The sequence below is a fragment of the Brachionichthys hirsutus genome, unplaced genomic scaffold (genome assembly GCF_040956055.1).
Source record: "Brachionichthys hirsutus isolate HB-005 unplaced genomic scaffold, CSIRO-AGI_Bhir_v1 contig_795, whole genome shotgun sequence".
Classification (NCBI taxonomy): domain Eukaryota; kingdom Metazoa; phylum Chordata; class Actinopteri; order Lophiiformes; family Brachionichthyidae; genus Brachionichthys; species Brachionichthys hirsutus.
In genome coordinates, this window is record NW_027180477.1 from 23,858 (window position 1) to 44,498 (window position 20,641).

Here is a 20,641-nt window from a genome sequence, read left to right on the forward strand (position 1 = left end):
GTCTCCATTATTGCACCCTTTCAAGGGCAATATCACAATACTCTCATCGGACTTTTGTTGTGCTGTCCACCAGGGCTCCCAATGTGCTTCATGGCAACATTTTTATAAAATCTTCCATTGAAAAACGTCCATTATTGTGAATTGTTAACAGTTCACATTTGAACCACTATTCAAACTGCTATTTTGTGCACACTATTTATTTGCAATTTAAGATCTATCTATATATGCAAACGGATTGTAGATTTTCCCAAGACATGGCAACACCTGAGTAAAGACCGCCTGTATACGTAGACAAACGTGACAGAAGTCTACGTCTTAGAGGGAAATTAAAAACTCTTTATTTTCCTTTTTGGATGAAATCTAAGAAGTTTTGCTGTGCAAGACACAAACGAATGAGAGCATCTTGCTTGACAAAAGTTATAAAGTAACCGTTACATCATTGTTTTTGTACTCTCAATGACAAAACCAACATCTGGCACACAAAAGACAGCATTTTACTGATGAGAATTATAGTGATCAAAACTAAAATGAAACGTGTCAAGAGTGAATTGGACTCAAATAGATTTGGCAACAGATTCATTCAGGCCAAATTGAAGTACTGAGTTCTATTCAAACTAGACAAGGCCACAGTTAGGTGCTACTCGAATCATTCCTGCATTCTGCAACGTCATCCTGAGTTAAACCCTTTCACAGATGAATCAAACACAAATCCTCCAAACATTTTGAACTGCGCAGAACAGATTCTTAGAAGACACTTACCACGTTATGGGTCTGAGTTTGTCCAACAAGGATCAATATATTTGAGCAGATTATAGACAGGCAGAAGTTGAGCAGGATGATCGATCGTTCCGAGCGAATATATCTAGGAGAAAAAAAAGAATGACCAAAATCAGATATTTCTTAAAACTTAGAGTTGGATTACGACATTCATCAATCGAGCGTTTGCAGCCAATCCTCTTAAAGTACAATTACCTCCATAGCACGGCATAGATCACTGTCAACGTGATCAAGGCGAGGCAAGACAGACCACAGCCAACTATCAATGTCACAGATGGGACCCCCGAGTACGCCATGGTCTGTGGGGGGGAGACAGAGCAAGACCAGCCAGTCAGTGGGAGGTGGAACCTTTATTGTTGCCTTGTGATGGAACCAATCAAAACTACAAACACCAATCCGAATAGCACACAGTGGGTTCCTTAATACATTGTGAGGTTTGAATTGCATGCGTGGGCTTGAAAGATTTGTATACGCATGCCAGAACTTTCCACCTGTCTGTGCTGGAAAATATGCTTTCATGGCAGAGGCAGACATCTGTTGCTTCGCATGTGTTTATTCCCCTTTGAAATCCCTTCAGCTTGCCAATCATAAGGCTGAATTTGGAGAGTAATGTAAACTAATGTGGTGAAAGCATAAAACACTATAGTAGTGAGCGAATAATTACCAAAAGTGCACTTTTATGGCTAAAAGTGGTGTTGTGGCGCTGAAGGCCTGAGCTGAAGCTAACAGATGCCTGCAAGTTATCCATGTTTCTAAGCATGTTCTCAATGTTGATTATTCTCTCACTTCTGTTTCCTCGGTAGTAATCTGATTACAAACCCCCCCCCATATGTAGATTATCTGATGTCAGTAAAGAAAACCCAATAATGCTAATTTCAGATCTGAAATCTTTCTTCCTCATTGATCTTACTGATGAAAAAGAGACGCATCGGCATGTTCACGCCCCTAAACGCAGAGTTACCTACATTTACGTGCAAACTATAGGAATAACCTTAAAAATTCCCGTTACCGCTGATTAACTGTTAATGGGATCAGCACGACAAATATTACATCTCCATTCGCTCCAGTATAGACACGCAAATAGACACACGCACACACACATGCGCGCGCGAGCGGCTTTCTCCTTTTCATCGGCCTGTAAAACCAACACTGAATAACAAATCAATAGCCTACTTACTAGATCTCTTGGTTGCTGAGCCAAAATGGCGAAGGTAGATACGCGATCACATAAGCATTTCGTATGGGATGCATCTGTGAGCACCGTTTTACATCCTTTGCTGGACCAGGCGCCCCAAGAATCGTTCCTGAAAGAAGGAGGCAGAGGTTTAACAGCGGCGGTGGGAAGACTTCACGGGACTTATCGGCATCGTCATTTTTTTATTTCATTATTTCTTTGAATCGGGGCAGCTATATAGACTGTTACGTAAAAAAAAGAAAAGAAAAGGCGAACGGACACGTCGGCGCAGCTCTTGAGGAGCTGCGAGCAGCATTTCAGCTGCAAGCAGAGCGGCAGGGACGCGCAGGAGGCGGGAGGACGCGCGGAGCTGTCCAAGCCGACCGGTGCTGATTGATTCGCTGTGCGCGGATTAAAACCAAACTACTGATACCAAACCGTCATTATTCCCTCCCGATGCTGAGAGATAACAGCGTTTGCATTTACCTGAATCTCTTTAGGCGTGATTTTCCTATTCCTTTAGGCTGTATCCGTCTACTCCCCTCCCAAAGTCCGTTTTCTGCCGCTTTATTCGCCCTTTCGGCTGTTTTAATTAGCAGGGTTTGATTGCTTCCTAAGGGGGATTTTCACCCTGGAATCGGCAGACAGCATCAGATTGATACTCTCTTCCTCTCTGCTGGCGAGAGGGGGGGGGGGGGGGGGGGGGGGGTGAGGTGGGGGGTGGGGGAGGCTGATACAGTGAAAAAAGAAACGCTCGCTGTCGCAGGATTTGTTTATTCGGCTGCATGTCAAATGCTATGATGGGAATAATTGATGTTTTTACGATTAATCCAGAAAATCATTTCAGACCAAAGCTGTTGCCCGTTGGCGCGGAGCGCTCTGGAACCCCCTGCTGCAAACTGAACACCACCCTGCGGAGGGAGCGCAAATGGTTGCAGCCAGCCCCCACTTCTCACCACTAGCAGGTGAAATGCAAAGAATGCTTCACTTCCAGTTTTTTTCTTTGTCCATACCTCATTTTCAGTCTCCCAGAAAAAGAAAATAAGAAGGTAAAACATCCTCGTATAGTTGAAATACATCGTGTATATACGCCATGGCTGCGTTATATCATCGCCTAAACCTAAGATTCATGTCACAAAACACTCCAACAAACACCTGTTGTCCTGCAAAACCCTTTCCAGTATTCACTGCACATGGGACGAGACTAATTCCACGCTAACTGTAGGGCTAGATTCAGCACACTGGTAACAGAAGCAGACTCGCTGCGTGAAGCAATCCTGCTCAGCCATTTGATCAATATGGCATCATAATTTATTATTGCTGTGTGGCAGCTTTTCCTTTTCTGAGCAGTGTGTGCTGTGTATTGCAACAACTGGGATGTGTGTTTTGTGCAGCTGAATGTTTCTGTTTTACTTCCACGTCTACACCTTCTTTAATACCCACGTTAAACTTAGAATATGCATTTATAAATTATCCAAACGCAGTAAACACTCACACACACTAAAAATACTCAGTCACAAAGGCATACTGTGCAGACCTGCTCACCCTTATTGATTACCATGGATAATGTGCAATATCTCCTGAAAAAAATGAATCAAGTGAAAGAACATTTTTCTATAGAGAACTCGTGTTTGATACACTTGTGCTAAATCACAAATAAGAATGTGCAACCAAGGGTGTGCTGCACATGATGTTTTTTCAGTTACTTCTTTGACATTACAACATGTAAAATTGTTAAATTACTTTGGACCTCGGATTAAAAGATCCTGATGACGATGTATATTTGGTAAATTTCTGTTTATTTCTGAAGATATTGGACAGATTATAAAAATAAAATAAAGAAGGGATGCCAATAATGGTGAGCTCATATGTAAAGCTCATACTCTCTGCAGCCTGTGGAGGAACTTTCTGCAGCTGCAGCTGAGTCGTGCCATTTCAAGGATTTCTTTGGAGTTTTGTGATCCAGGAGAAAAAAAAAAGTGCGCCAATCAAGCCTCTCAACATTCAACTTACTATCATATCCGAGTAGTGCTGTTAGCCACAGCGAGAATGGCGCTGTGACATTCGTCACATACACACTTGTTGACCACTTTTCATTCGCTCTGTGATATATGAATTACTTTTTACAGAAACTTCGAGGACTGGAATAAGTAACAGAATTTCATCCTGACCATTGACTGCAGACCAAAATAAAAAAAGTCAGAAAAGTTTTAAACACATTCAGTGTTTAAACCCTCTCGCCTTACGGAAGCTGAGAGATAGAAAGCTGCATGAAACTCCAATTAAGTTTGTTTTCTTTCAGGAGTTTGACAGATTGAGTTCCTGCAGCTATTGAGATCTTAGTGCTAAACCCATAATTTATCCAGATGTCCAAGGAGTGCACTTACAAGTCAAACAATGACGCGGATGCAGCTGCATAGAGTAAATGATTGCTCCATTCTAGTGCACGTCAACCAGCTTTGCATATAAGACTGTTTTGCTCACCATTTACTGTTTCTTCAGGTAAACCAAATCCCTAAACCTCTTTAAATGCATTGCATGTCCACATCCGATTAGCCGGCCACTGGGCTAGGGACTCAAAGAGTCCTTTAGGCGTTGCACTTTAGGCAATTTTATACATTCTTGAAAGACTGACACAATGACTGGCAGAGGAGCGTGGAGGCCGTGTTGGGGAATTATTCCATCTATCTTGGATCTCTTAATGACAGTAATTTACATCAGCCTGTGGGCTAGGCTGTGTGTGTTAACTGAAAGAAGATGAAAGGAAAATTAGTGGCTTTATTTTCATATTAACCCTGTGTTGCAAAATGCCTGTTTCTTAATTTAATGATTAAAAAATAACAACAACACGACTCAATACCACAAGTTGCTACAACAAGATCACAAATAAATACATCTGTTAAAGCAACCAAAATCATTTATTTCATGTACTAGCTGAGGATGCAGATGATGTTGACTCCAAATCATATCCTGCCTTGTCGCTGAAAGCTTTACCTCCAGCTGACAGCTAATGCCCAGTTTGTGTCCTCACTGGAGCAAAACTTATCATTATTGTAAACATCGCTCACGTGGTTACTTTTCTGGATGCCAATGCCCTTTAGCAGTATGCAGAAATCATTCTAGTTCTCAAGCAGAGATACCAAGCAAACTCTTATTTGTTTAATGTAATGATGACTCAATGAACCAGTATGTCGACATACTCCATTCAAAACCAAACCTAAAAAACACATACATGAAAATTCTACAAAATTGAACTCAGAATGAAAGTGCGGATCATTTCCCACCTCATACAGCATCAGAATTGGACTCACATGCCCCTTAATCAAGGTAACAATGTCAGCATGTTGCTCAATGCATGACTGAATAATACTACCAAATAAAACTCATATATATATATCATGTTATTGACCTACACCTCGAGAACCATTCATCAGAGCTCTGACTTGGTATGTAACTGATGACCCAAGGAATTTTTGGTTCAGTTTGTACAGTCAACAGCTTCAATAGCAATTAAGTTAGTTAAGTTAGATTAAGTTAGTTCAAATAGGAGAACAGCTCTCTGTGGAAGTGGGAACATGGGATCAGGCCTCTGCGGACTGAGCCCAACATGTCCTGAGTTATAACCACAGCCACAAGAAATGCAAGAAAGCTGCAACCAGCAAAACCACAGGCCAATAATTCACACCATTCCAGCAGGAATGAATAGCATCATAAATTAGGAGTGAGTAGAATCAGCAACTGAGAGTTGTGGACCAGGAGGTACGAGTCTGCCTCTCAGCACTTTTGTGCATCTTCACAGGCACAGGTTTCCGACTGATAGCAAGTCATATTCACCCCCTCTCTCCAAATAACCATGCATTCGTGCAGAGTGAATGTTGTTAGTTGCATTTATCCTATTAGGTACTGATTAACTAGGAAATAACCTTATATGGTTTGCAGCCCACCTCCCATTTATGGACAATATGATCATATTTCACCAAAAATATATGTTTGTTTATGTTGTACTGTTAAAGGAATCTAGGATACTTCCAATAGCATCAAAATACAACATTTCTTTTAGAGTAACTCTAATTGGAAGCAAAGGGATTTACATGGGTGAAATAATTCTGTTGAGTAATTATGTAAGAAAAAGGTGTCCTAACTGCGGGAGTGACTAAGACAGATTTGTGGTATAAGAAGATCTGTGACAGACAAATCTAGATGCCGTTAATCCTCATGTGAAGTTGTTTCAGGTTCCATAAGCATTTAATGAGGAGACTTGTCTTCCACAGTTTGATGGCTTAGCCTCACTAAATCTCTGTTGGATAATCTGAGAGGGGGCACTAAAACATCTGCTGCCATCATGTCTAAATGACACTCATGAGGCGCTCCATGCACTACTTTACATGGTTTCTGAGGATTTTGAAGTAGCTAATTGCAAGGGAATGCCAAAAGGCAAGAACCATCATGTAATGCCGATCTGTAATTATATTCTGTGATGTAATGTGATTCCCTCAGAGATTACGCAATACCACCAAAGCCATTGACAACACACGTTCTATCATCGAGGAACATAACGTGTAGTTCCATGACCCAGGAGTGCTACACCTAACATTTACAATTATATTCATTCATCTTCTGAACCGCTTTGTCCGTTATCAGGTTGCGGGTCATGCAAGAGCCTATCAATGGGTGAGAGGCAGGGTACACCCTGGACTGTACATATCACCCCCTCCAAATTTATAGTTCATCAAGATCAAGAATATAATCCAATTCAATGTTAGGCTTTTATGTTATGTTATGCACAAATATATTCATATTGATGTGTCTACTCCCTGATAAGGGTTTAATGTGTAACTTTACCTTGCAGGTTTAGTTTCTGCAGCTCATTCTGCTGTATGTGCTAGTGGTTTACCCAGGTTCTTCACAAAGATGTGTGCAAGACTCGCATGTTCCTGATTGCTTTTGATGAAAGGACAATACACAATAACCCAAATTCCAAGATTCAGCAGTGAAGCAATATAACAAGTGGCACTGCTAACTGTAAATAAATAAATGTAGGAAACCTGACAACAACAAAGTAGAGTGTGAATGCATGCCCACTTACATTATGTTGCTGTCCCACAGTGCACAGTAGGGGTTCATTGTTCCCTGAAAGACAGGAAAAGGACAATATTTACCTGGCAAGTTGTGATGATGATCGAGCGTCATGACAATCATTATAAATCTGCATATTTGTCTTTGTGTGGTTAAAAAAAAAGAAGTCATACAAGGGAGTGTGTATGTAATTATCTGTACATTCTGAATTTAGATGCTTACAAATGAATTACCGAGCCAATTAACCACCATTGTGTGCTGGCTCATGTGTGTTCATTGTGGAGCATTCAGTCAACAGGCAAAAGCTCCTATGGAGCTAAAAGGAGGGCATTTTAACCAGTCAAAGCAAATCTAACTGAGGCAAGGCAATATCCATGGGCAGAGGTGATGCTTACATTTGCCAGGTGAGCCAGTTCAATCTCTAGGTGGGACTCGGTCACCTTGGGCTCAGGTCTTACAGTCACAGCAATGACCTTGGAATTCACAACCGTGTGGTTCCTAATAAAAAAAAATAGAGAGATGCAGATTCAGTTGAAATGTTTTATTAAGATAAATTTGCATTTGGGAATTGTGGATAAAAAGCAGATCACTTTGATGAAAGCGTTAAAGTAGATGCTCATGGTTAATATATAAGCTTAAAGCTTTAACATTCAACATATTACTATGAATGTTAAGCCGCGCTTATGGGCAGAAAGGATTATCATGGCATAACACTTCCAGCGTTCAAGAACAGCCTCACTTTTACTCCTGACACCAGACGTCTCTTATTTCATGCTCTATACGGCGAGCATAAACACAGAGGCTTAAGTTCAGATGTGTCATTGAGACTCGGGTGAGGTCTACGAGGAATACCTGTATCAGCCCTGAAACTCAATTTCCGGGTTGTGTGCATTATATTTGAATTCAAGTTCCTCTAGTTTGCTAAATATCTTTGAATCACTTTGACTCGATGGTGTTGTAGTCTGAAGTATTTTATCTCATGCAGTTTGTATTGAACACTGAAGCAAATTAAATAACACAACTGAAGACGCTGCCCATTAGATGTCAAAACGCCAGTTCAGGATGTTTGACAATGACTTTTTACAGAGCACATATCAAGAACTTGAACTGAATGTCTTTTTTCATTCTGTGGTTTTAAAATCTGGACCAATAATCCTGTTTATATATAAAAAAATAAACCTTTTCTTGGCGCTGTCCTTATTTAACCACATTGCTACTTTCAATATGTTTCATTTGCCAAATAATTTTATCTGATTCTGATTCTATCCAAGGTTCATAAATGAATGCACCTGATTTCATTAAGGGAAAAATAAGATGTATAAGTGCAAAGCGTCCGTAAAATCTATTCACATTAATGCGTGACAACATTCACGACAAGTAGTGCAGGAAAAGTAACTGGTTTTCTGCTGTTGAAACTTTAAATGTCATGTGTTTGATTTGGAACATTTCAGGGACATTTGAGTCAGACGCAGCCGGTGTTGAAGAGTGGATCTATAAAGCTGAATAAAAATGGACACTTCGACTGCTGCTAATATTTCCACTTGCCAGCTGATCAGGACATATGGACAAGGTGTGTTGCACTTACTTTGGTGAAGGTAGCATGAGTCCAAGAGTCTTATAGAGAACAGTTCCCAAAATAAACACGGGTGATCCTTCCATATCTTTAAGGAAAAAATGAAAGCAGTTAACACTGTAGCAATGTTTGTTAGAGAGGCATAACTGGTATAATCTACTTTTTAATTTCTGTAATGTTGATTAACACTACGAAAATGTAACTATTTGTAAAAATGCTTGCATAATTGAAAGAAACACTCTGCTCAAGCGAGCCTGCTAGTTTCACGAAGCAGCTTCTGCTTCACCAAACAAGACTTGACTTGAAATATAGGCACCAGGGGGGACCAGAGGGTGGCTGGTTCAAGTCCAGTGTCGAATAATGTCTGGAGTGAGAACTGGTGGCTACGGAGGTGCCCTTGAGCAAGGTACCAAACCCCAAAACTGCTTCCAGTGCACCGCCACATGGCGGCCGTTCACTCCACCATCTCTCCATTATTTGCATGGTTACAGGCCTGTGTGTGTGTGTGTGTGTTTGTGTGCTCCAACCTGTATGTGTCAAGTGTAAAAATAATTTCCTCACTAGGGATTGATAAAGTATCTTAAACTTATCAGTGAGAACAAAATGTTTTTCTTTAACAAGAAGCACATACTTATTTCTCCAGTCGGATCAGCTTCTGTCTTACACTGTTCAAATTAGAGTGACTGGGATTAGACACGCCGCACAGTCTCCCAATCAATTGTCTGGCTATCTTTGATTTATTAAAGAAAAGACTGATTACGCCAATTAACCAAATTGTCTGGCTCTGGTTTGTGATATACGGTGGTGACTGGCACTGTTTGAATGGATGCTCAATACTGAGTTGACAGAAAAGTCAACGACTGAACAGGCTAGAAGTCCGTCATTTTATAGGCTGGCATCATTATCCGAAGCAGAGGACTCTATTTCTACTAAAATCAAGCAGCTGAGATGTGAAATATCTTTTGTTATTACTCAACAGTGACCAGTGAATTCAAATTCAGACAAATGTATTAAACCCCATAAATTCAATTCACTTCAGTGCAGCGTGGCCACTAGGCATTAATCCTACATTTAAACCACAGCTTCCACTTCAGACTGTATTAAAGTTACTCTATTTTCTATATATGCACAAAAATGTTTACTTCTATAAGAAATGTGCTCCTGGATTGCTGTGTTGGACAAGAAGATGGCTACATAACATCGATTTTGTCAAATACCTGTCGACTGGGAAACAAAGAGGCCCTTTGGGATGACGACTTTATCTTCCGAGTTCCTGGCCCAGTCGACCATGCCTTTACGTCCTTTCATGGGGAAGTTGATGTCAGTCATCACAGACACTGCTGGAAGCCTCTGGATGCTGGCAACTGCAGGATTCAAACACACAGACCAGGGAAGAAATAGTGATCTTCAATACACAGTATTGGAGTTTGCATACTGCACATTTTTCTTGTCTTGTCACATTTTTCTTGTCTTGTCTTAACAGGCTCGTGCACTGGGCTGTCATTACACAGAGTTGCTAAGATAAACTAACCAGATGCTGAATGCAACTTCTCATTACCTGCAAAAGATTCTCTCTTCTCGGATCACATTATGAAACACAAAATGTAGCCCAAATAGAAGCCCGAAAACCTAAGATCAAAGGTTTTAATGCATTCATCTGCAGGTTTAACATGTGCCTACACCTGGTACCTGACAATCTGTTGACAGGTGAGCTCTTTAATACCTCTCCACTGAGGCGCTTTACAAGCCTGGTCCCTGCATTTACCGTGACAACAACAAACAGAATTCCCAGGATCAACTAAGAAGGACTCGGCATTACAAGGGAAGGATAAAGATGTCCTGTTCTCTACCTGGTTTCACATCTTCTTCCAGTCAGGCGGCACTTCAGAGGGGAATTTGAGGCTAATCCTGCCATTGATGCAAAAGCTCTATTGTTCCTTGTGCTCTGCCAGTAACACAATTTGAATCATGGCTGGATGCTACGTTTGAGTGAAATAGGCAACAGAAGGTGTGTCCATGTGTTTGGGATGATCCAGCAGCAGACATGAAATCACAGAGCATCATGAGACCCAGAATTTGCAAAGAGGCACGTTCACAGAACCAGATGTTGGGAACACTGTGGCGCACGGCGGGGTGCTAAGAAGATTCTCAGATTTATGGGTAATTCTGCAGGTAAATGGGGGTTTAAGCGGCGTAAATAAAGTGATCACCTCGGAGTGTGATGCTTCTGAACATCAACTCTATGAAAATGAGACATGCAGAATGCATTAAGGAATTATAGCATTGCTCAGTGCTTCTGAGCTCCAGAATTAAGTCAAAAATACATAGCAATAAATGAATGACTATTATCAGCCATTGTTAATGTCTAATTCCTATTTACACTATTAAACATCTAAGAATTCTCTCAACCCTCGGAGCAGAGGATCACAACAGACAGCCAGAGTGAATTTAATTTTCTAACATGTCCTGTGCTTCACTTTGTCCTCGAAGCATTTCCATGTAAAAACAGAGAATAAGCTGCATTTTTCAATCAAGGTTATTTTGACTAAAAGTAGGAGGACAGAGGACGAAGCTCCGGTGAGAGCCAGTATTTATCTAGGTGTCAGCAGGCTGCCATAAATTAGTGAAAATTGATGCCGCACTATCTTACTCAGCCAAATGCTCTCCACTTGGCTTCCACCAAAGGATCCACAAAACTTCCATTCCTTTAATCAAAAGGGTTACTTGGCTGCTACTTTGAGAGCTGAACTTACTGAGTGTTTGTCTACTCCAGCTGGTGATCGGCAGTGAAATGATAATAAAATAAACATGCCACATGTCCGGCTTGTATATTTTCAAGATACAGTTTGGTATATTTCTAAATAGGTGTCACAATTTGACTTGATTAATGAACCTTTAATATAAATTGCAACTGTCACCGAGTCAGATTTTGTATTATAATGGGAACGATTATAATGGGCCGATTATTATTTTTTATGAAATTTATTGCAAAAAGTAAAGCGGTTATGTTGAAAGCTTCTCTCAATCTTTACACTTTTCCACCAGTAGTCAGTGAGCTTCTGGGTATTCTAGCCAGAGGCAGCTCATTACTGCCAAAGCTTCAGATAAACGGTCAAAAAACCAAATGGCCCCGAGTGCGAAGAGTTTCCAAGAAGATGGTTCAGAAATGTGCCTCTCATGGTTCTGTATCCCTGGAATGAGGACCATACTGCATTTCCTGCCATTCATATTCCCTCACGCACATGTTCTCTCAAGATTCTCACGTTAAACATTAAACAAGCGCTTAAATCAAAAACCTATTTTCTATTTTATTTCAATTGTGAATAGAAAATGTAAAGGACATAAGGTACCAAGGTAAAATGTTAGGAACTAAGGGGGAATTTCAATCTCAGGAAATGTGGTCACTTTTGAGTGTTTCAGATTAATTAGGAAGGACTTTGTGCAGGCTTTATCAATAAAGCTGATGAGCCACGGTGGCTGAAATTCATTAACGCCGTTTGCGCAGTAATTTGGAAGACTTCAGTCGCAACCGGAGATCTGGGAGAAGCAAAAAGGATGACTGAAAACCACTTACTATCAAAAGATTCCCAGTCTTTGATGTACTCTGAGATTGAAAGCCAGATTCCTATTTACTGCAGTGACTATTTCTGAAGTAATTACATTACTTCTAACAAATTATTAATCCATAAATGTAGAGGTGCCAGCGTTCACATTGTTCAATGAGAGGAAATTCAAATCTGAAATCTCTTTGTCCTCTTCTCTTAAGTTTGATTTTTAACTTCTTAGAAGTCAGACAATATTATCTGAGCTGAATGTGGTGATCCAGTTTCATCATGATCAGCACTTCTAATGCCTAGAAGTATTTCAGTATTTCAAAAACAACTTTATTTGTTCAATTAAGTTTCAATTATTATTTTTAAGTAGATTCTATATCGAAGAATGCTGAGGATGGAACTGGCAGGGCACAGGGCTAGAGGTCGACCCAGGAGAAGATACATGGACGTAGTGAGGGAGGACATGAGAGTGGCTGGTGTTGGGGAGGACGATGCAAAGGACAGGGTGAAGTGGAGAATGTCGATTTGCTGTGGCGACCCCTCAAGGGACAAGCCGAAAGTACAGTAGTATATTTTTAAGTAGCTGCAGCTTAATATTGCTGTAATTTGTGTGTAGCTTCCTTATTAAGGAGGAGCCCTTAGATTATCAATAAAAATGTGCATCATGTCTGCATGTATTTTTGAGGAAACAAAACATTTCTGATGTCAGTAAATGGTGCCCAAAACATTTTCCAGATAAACCCGTTTCTCCAGTTGGATTCTGTACCAAATAACCCTACATCATACTTTTAATAAAATAAGCACAGACATTATGAATGCTGTAGTGCACCGCCCGTGTCAAGTTTTTAAGCTTCTGTGACTCCCTGATTTGAATTCAACAGAAACTAATGGGCCTAAAAATTTTCTTTATTGTGAAAAATTATAACATTGCTGGAAAACAATCCATGGAAAATAGATGCGATTTAAAAGATGGTAAAATAAACACACATGTAATAATGTGAGTGTGGTCATTAAAGAATGGATGCTCAATATACCTCATTATCCCTTAATGCTGAAACAGTGCAGCATTGCAAGATCACTTTATATTTACTGGATGATTTTGTGTCTGTCATATGTCTGACAAATGGAGCTTAGCTGAGAAATACCCACTGCTCTTCAAGGACTTTGTACGAAACCGGATGAAACACTTAACACCCTCAATTTAGAGTCCGTTTCACAGACGAGATTGCCTATTGTGTATGAAGCAGAGGTCATGTGTTAATGCTTTCTCCGGCACAAAGAGGAGGCAATGAAATTAGATTGGACGATAGCCATTAAGCCAAATTGGAAGAAGTATGAAGTAGTAGGACACTGGGATATTCTCACATAAGAAATAAGTCATTAGCGGTCCGCATTATGAAATGCATCCAAGCCTCATTTCCAAGAGTCCATTGCTTAATTTGTTTCATGCAGTGCTTTGTGACTGCTTTCTGACGGGCGCATGCATTGTACCATGTTTGCTATGCTACTATTGGGGGGCAACCTTTTCATCATTATGAAAATGATATGCTATGAAGAGATACTGAGAGTAAGTGTTTGCTGGAAGTGGGTCAAATGTTAGCTATTGTGGAGAATACAGAATGAGTGAGAATGAGGAAGAAACCTCACGCCGCCGGAGCAACTGCCAACCAGCACATTGTATGTGTTCACATTTTACTTTCATGAATAAATCACAAATGCAATTCTATTATTCCATTCCAGCAAGACACCATTCATGGCTGAGTAAGAAATGAAATGCCACAGAGACCTTAGATCATCCAAGCGGAGGCTGTGCAACAGGAGCGGGAACAGCCGATGAGAACGTTGGGGAAGAGAAACACTACTTCTTTTTTTGGTGATCAATGGAGGGGGATTTCTAATCTGGACTATGATCAATGGTGCAATGTTAGCAAGTTCATTAAAGTTGCATTAAACAATAACATGTAATTACACTTCAAATTTTATAGCCTCTTATCAGAGACATCACACACCGTATTTTTAGAATAAGTGCTAATCTCGCTAAGAAGTGACAAACAATCTTTTTTTTTATGCTACTCCACTTCTGCTCAACACCCCTCAGGCTAAACGCTGCTAATCAGGACTTTCTACAAGGGATGTATTTCAGTGCAGCATTGCAAAGAATGGTTTCACCTTCAAATATATTGGAAATATTTTATTTGATTATTGCATAAAAAAAAGTAAAACTGATAAGTTAGGTGATTAAATTCCATGAATGGGTTATTTAAAAAGCCATACAGCTAATCATACCAGAGGAGAACAGTGATATCAATAAAGGAGTATGAAAGTATTGTCAGTTTACGGCTCCAGTTAAAGAGCGCTCCTCTCGTGGGAGCTCCTGCACTGCATGCTCGTTATCCTGGATTGAATTGTAGGTGTTTTCATAATGTAGCACATTAAGACCGCAAGATGAGTTTCAATCAAAATTATTGATTTGCAGTAATTTTGCTCCCAAACCTCGCCACGCATTTATCCTGAATTAACGATCGTAGAGAAATTGACACAAGGAGTCAGCAGAGCGCAGGGATCGTGTGTTTGTGTTCGTGGGGAAAAGAAGGTTGATACTTACCCAGGTTCCCAGTCATCAAATAGGCATTGTGGAAATCCTTCATGCCCAGTCCTACAATGTGGATGAATTCCTCTATGACCTGCATCAGCTCCACCGCTCCGGGGTAGATCTAGACAAGATAGAAAGATAAGAAATCACTTCTGTTGTCACAGAATTAGTTGGCTTCATTAGATGGATTGAAGTGAACAAATCCGGACCAGAAATAAGCTTCATGGTCCTAGTTAAACTTGAATGATTCAATAATTTTGATTATTGTGTCTACTGCACACAAGCATTCAACTAAAAAGCAAAGCACATTTGAGAAATGTAGGAAAGAGACGGGATGGATTTGTTTTAACTGTTTCTAGATAATTTTATGACTTTCAATTACATTTATGAAGAGTTGAAACAATTCTTCCATTTTATTTGCATCTATCTTTTCTGAGACATGAAATCACTGACCATCTTCTTCCTGAAAATATTGAACAAATAGTGGAAGCCAGAACTGAACCAGGATCAGAGCTGCAACCACAGCCTACATGATTGATAGTCGGCTTCTCCTCCGAAAGGCTCTGCCAAGTCAAGGGTGATTGCCTAAGTTCAAGTGATGCTTCACAGACAGTGTTCAGCGAGAGAATGCCGAACAAGGACTCCAGAATCGTTTACAGCTCCTTGGCTCATCCGGCGATTCTGCCAGTCTGGTCAGCTCTTTCCTTCCAGTCGATAAATCAAAGAAATGCTAATCCAATAAGTGACCTTCAAATGATTGGACAGCAGTCCAGGCTGCCAATCTAGTGGTGATGGGTCAAATTTAATAAGAGGCTTTAAATTTGGGGGCCAGACGCTTTGTCCGTTCACTGTGATGGAGTGAATACGGACTGCATGGTTGAGTAGCTGTACCAGGGAAATGAGTCATTAATACAAACACAAAGGCAGGTCTTAAACATATGTGTGAACGCAGAACAGTCCTGTCAGGCAATTAGAAAGGCCTTTGAGCGGCACTAAGCAATTAGCACCTCACTCTTGGTATTCGACAAACACCTGAGGTGGGCTTTTCCGTCCCCCGTTGACACCTTGTGTCCTGATTATTTGCACATGCCTCCACATGTGATGATGTTTAGCCTGGCGAGCAGTTCAGTGCTGCTGAAGTTGAGAGCTTCTGACATAGAGTGAAAGACATAGTGGGGGAGAAAAGCACATCACGTCGGCCCCTTCCGGCGTATCTGACGCACAGTGCAGTCATGCTCATACGGCTGGTCTCCATGGCAACCATGAGATGTGAAGGCAGTGCGGGGAAATGGCTGCAGTCGAGCTCCTGTAGACAGAGCTCTTCCTTTTCTTGCCATGGTAACAGTGACAGGAGGTGAATATATAGTGATCTCTGAACAGAGTAACAAAAACCTCACAGTGAGGTGTTTCATGTGAGTTTTCAATGTCCACAGCGCGCAGTGTGGGTGCCGTGTAAAAACTCATTAATGCAGGAGAAACGAAGTGAGAAATTTGATCACTGTCAAGTCAGACGATGTTGTTTAGCCAATGTCCTCTTACATTTGTAGAAATAATGAACAACTATTCCTCATTCTCTTCTTCCTTTACATATCTCTTCTGGGTGTTCAATCACAGATGCAACTTTTCCTATTCCTTTTCCCTAATAAGTCAATTTCTCTCTGAGGCATTCTTACTTAGTAAACTGCTCATTTGTGAGCTCATTGACCGCGTACCTTTGGGGCATGCCAAGCTAAAGCTGCAGTGAGCAAACACCTACAGTAATTACTATTGATAGACACTCAGGACTGGCACTGGTGCCACAATCTGAACTGTCTGTATCCCCCCCCCCCCCGCCCCCCTTCAATCTTACTTTAAGTCACGCTTGGAGAAACGGAGAGAAAGAAAACGATTGAATGATTTTAAGACGCTGCCTTAGTCACACGTCAGCGGAGATGATGCCTAATTTGAGTCAATTTACCAGTGAAGGTGACAGCAGAGCAGATGCCCTTTGCGGAGTCAGTCATTGCAAATTGTACCTCAATCTGGATTTGCTTGATGTCAGGGTTTAAGCTGGTCTCAGACCCCAGTGACAATCTTGGAAACAATCGCTGCAGCATCTAATGCAAACAGATGTGACAGCCGGATGGCATACAGAGGCTAGACTCCATTGTTAAAGACATTGGACATTGTTTAATTTACAGCTCACCGAAGCAGAACTGCATTCGGTTACACCTACATACCATACTGGTTTTCTATATTATGGAACACCATACAGTACTAGCTCCTGTGTTTCAAGTGAGGAAATGTCCAAACACCGGTTGCAATGATCTGTATCCACTGTGTGAAATGTGAACAGCAGGAGTGGGGCTTGCAGAGTGGATGGTTGGACAGTCTCCATGGCAGCGTTGCTGCCACCAAGTGGAGCTCTAAGGAACAAGCTTTTTAAATTAGGCCAGGTGTCATACCTGAGTACATCAAACATTACCGCCACACTCACCTGACTTTTCCTAATCTCTGTTGTTCATATAAAGAAACAAGCTGTGTTTTTACTTTTGAGATCTGTAACGCGGCAAAGTGCAGCAAAATGAATTATTCACCAAGTGTGCAGCCTCATGCTTACCTTTTGAGCGTCCTCCCATTTATCCTTATTTTCCTCCTCCAAGAGGTTGCTGATGATTTGAAAGAAGTTCTGCAGATATGATGAAAGGTGAAGCGATAAAGTACCCACACACGCCAGCATTACAGACACTGCAGAAAGATTTATTTTAAATCATGACCTATAAACGACATGTACTCAAAATGTCTCTAGGATTTATTCATATTTGTATATATATTTTTTACTATCAATGGGCCTCGGCAACTCATTTCCTTCTGTCGTGTTTTTAACATGGTCATGACAAATAAACCCTTGACTGAACTTGTGCGCAGAGAACAGCATTGAACAGAATCTCTGTCAGAGAATAGCGCAGCGCTAAAGCACACTGGGATATTTGCCACTGAAACAATGACGGTAAAGCATCAGAGACGATCTAACCGGCTCTGACGTAAATACAACTTGAATATCCCTGCAGCATGCAGCAAACATCTAATGCTGGAGGAAAGAAGCATCAGCTGCGATCTGAAAGAAGATAAAAGGGATTTTTTGAGCAGCTGTGCGTGCCGTCTCCTCCTGCAGCAGAGAGCAGGGTATGCTCGAGGTGCATGCCTGCAGAAGTAATGGAACCCCTTGTCTGATCTTTAGCCTGTTATTTCTTCTGAACTCCAATGCGCCTGAGGGAGTGGCTCTCTCTCTTTTGACATGGGCTATCTTGTTTTCTACTTGAATGCTTATGCTCCCTCTGGTGGTAATGTGCCCACTTTAACACTGCATTAGCGCAGAGACACACAGAGAGGCTGGGCTGCCTGGCTGCTCTACGGTCTGCCCACACACACACACAACATAGGGCTCTCACAATAACTAGAGACAGAATGCCTTCCTCATCGCATAGATTCTCTATTATAAGAAAATGGTCGAATGGCCCCTGGACTACCCATCCATGCCCAGGAAATTTAGGTTTCATTTCCGCAGATTAGCAGCAGACCGTACAGCTGGAAACTGTTGATAAATGTGCAGAAAACTTTCCTTTCATTTTGTAATACAAATATTACACTGTGGAAGAGTGTAATTAAGTGAGGTTCATTCTAAAACAAACGAACAAAAACAACATCACATTCACACAACGTACAATGCTCTCTTTGGGAGCGCATGCCGGGCTGCATGCAAACAGAGGTCTAGAAGGGTGTCTTTGAAAGTGACATAGCTCTGAGGACATAAATTATCTTATTGCTGATGGAGGCGGCGCTTTAGCTATAATCACCATCATCCTATTGACATAAAGAGGATCAAGCCTTTATCCCTAACATGATGAGATGAGACTGCTTAGGATGCGGAAAAGACCTCTTCATACAACAGAGCCACGGGGTGCATTTGTCAGCCTTTGTTGGTCTCGGACGTGCTATTTAAACTCATTATTTACTCACAACAGATCTGTGAGCCACTTTATAGTCAGAAATCAATCTATTCCCTGCAGAGCCCGTCTATGTTTAAATAAACCCTCTATCCGCTTACCTGAACGTCATCTGAAGATGGCTCGTAACTGGCTCTCTTGAAGGTCTCCGTTACGTTGCGAAGGATCTCCACAGAAGACAGCAGGTCACCAGCGTAGAAGTTCCTCCTCTGGGTGAGGTCAAGCAGGTTCTTGGTCACCTGCGACATCCCATCCCCTGCCAACATCCTCTGGCCCTTCGCAAGGTGCCCGTGAACCTCCGAAAACAGGAGAAGGCAGAACTTGAGGCATCTGTGTCCTTGAGACTCACACAAAGCTACTGTATACTTTGCTCCACAAACATCAGAATAAAGACTCGACTCGCTGAGGTCCTGTATGTGACACTTAGATCTAAGGCAGGCTGAAATGCAATTTGCCTCACGGATGTTTTGAAATGAGCCGATATGAATAAAGGAGTTAACCGGAGCAGAAGACACACTTTTAGGCAGAAATTGCATAGCGGAATGACATTTCACATTATTACACAGGGTTTATGACCATAAATACACATTCACAGGTGCTTTTCAGACTTATTTCCTTTTTAACACTGATGGAGGATTATTAAAATGATGCAGTTTAGTGACAAAGCTATCATCGTGAACAAAAGCCCAGTTGATTGTGTACTCATTATACTTGACAGGACTACGATGATAAGAGTTCATGACATGTTGTTTGGTTTAGTCTCATTTTCTGAGACAAAGATTTGTATCCTTCAATGACCTGCTCCAGTACAAATTACATTTTAAGGGATGTTATTTAGCGTACGAGCTCACTGCTTATATATAGGCTTTAACAAACTCAGAAAAGATCCTTCAGTAACTTGATGAGGACCATTATAATTATTAAATTTACTCTTGCTAAACTGGTTAATCATTGGCTGCATTGTGTGTGTGCGTGGTGGGAGGATCACTGGGAGGTAATTTATGATGGATTGCAAATGGGGGCTCTGAGAGGAAGCTGACTTTGCACCTACTGATTGCTGCAAGTATCTGAATTCATTTGTTATGCATCGAGCATAGCTTGGCTGCTCCCAGAAGGCCATTCCACGGTGATCCAAAGAGCAGCGTCGACTGGTGGTGCCTGTGGAGGGGAAAGAGAGCGACAGATTTAGAGAAGAGAAGGGAGCGAGGGAGGAATTGGATGGGAGATGAGGATGTAGGCGTATGGAGGGGGGGAGGTGTGTATGTGTGTGTGTGTGTGTGTGTGAGGGATTAAGACCAAAAGAGAGGCAGATGAAAGCAGTGGAGTGGAGGGAGTTGGTTACGGGGAAGAGAGAAGGACAAAAGAGGAGAGGGAGGAGAAGAATGTTAATTGTTTCCAAGAGAGGCTCATCTTTTTCCCTTTTGTCCATTTCTGCTGCCCATCAAAATCTGATGTCGGCCATTAAATTTTGAAGTGGAGTCGAGGCACATTGTAGACATAGAGAGAGAGAAAGGGAGTGCCCAAAGTGAGAGTGAGAGAGACATTTCCGGGAAGAACGTGCTACAATTTGAAGAGAAGTGGTTTCATACTATGACAGTCCCATGACTTTTAATAAATGCACCGTTGTACCATGTTGTTGAAGCTCACGGTGGGCTTTTCAAGCATGCAGCTGCATGGCTGCAATAGCTGTCTGCCATTTAAACAACGATCTTGAAATAGTATAAGAACAACTCGACATCCACCCACATTGTCATGCACATCCCACATAGAAGTCCCGCATCTGACTTTCCCAAGCTGTCAACCTGGTGGACCGTGCTTCAACCGTCACCCCTCTGCTCGAACACAGGTGCCCGACATCCCGAGGAAACCTCCCACGGTACAAAACGTTTCCCCTGGCATCAATGCTTC

General features: G+C 41.5%; 1 protein-coding gene across 1 annotated transcript in view; it reads right to left on the bottom strand.

Moving 5' to 3' along the window:
• Positions 1–20,641, bottom strand: part of adgrb3 (adhesion G protein-coupled receptor B3) — a 91,323-nt gene that overhangs the window by 18,684 nt on the left and 51,998 nt on the right. The window contains exons 8-18 of the mRNA XM_068758676.1: positions 19,785–19,891; positions 18,835–19,029; positions 17,347–17,415; positions 14,760–14,868; positions 9,818–9,964; positions 8,613–8,688; positions 7,423–7,525; positions 7,038–7,081; positions 1,955–2,081; positions 973–1,076; positions 760–862 (exon numbers count right to left, since the gene is read on the bottom strand). Of these exons, the coding sequence (XP_068614777.1) occupies positions 760–862; positions 973–1,076; positions 1,955–2,081; positions 7,038–7,081; positions 7,423–7,525; positions 8,613–8,688; positions 9,818–9,964; positions 14,760–14,868; positions 17,347–17,415; positions 18,835–19,029; positions 19,785–19,891 (1,184 nt within the window). The remainder of the gene's footprint in view (positions 1–759; positions 863–972; positions 1,077–1,954; positions 2,082–7,037; positions 7,082–7,422; positions 7,526–8,612; positions 8,689–9,817; positions 9,965–14,759; positions 14,869–17,346; positions 17,416–18,834; positions 19,030–19,784; positions 19,892–20,641) is intronic.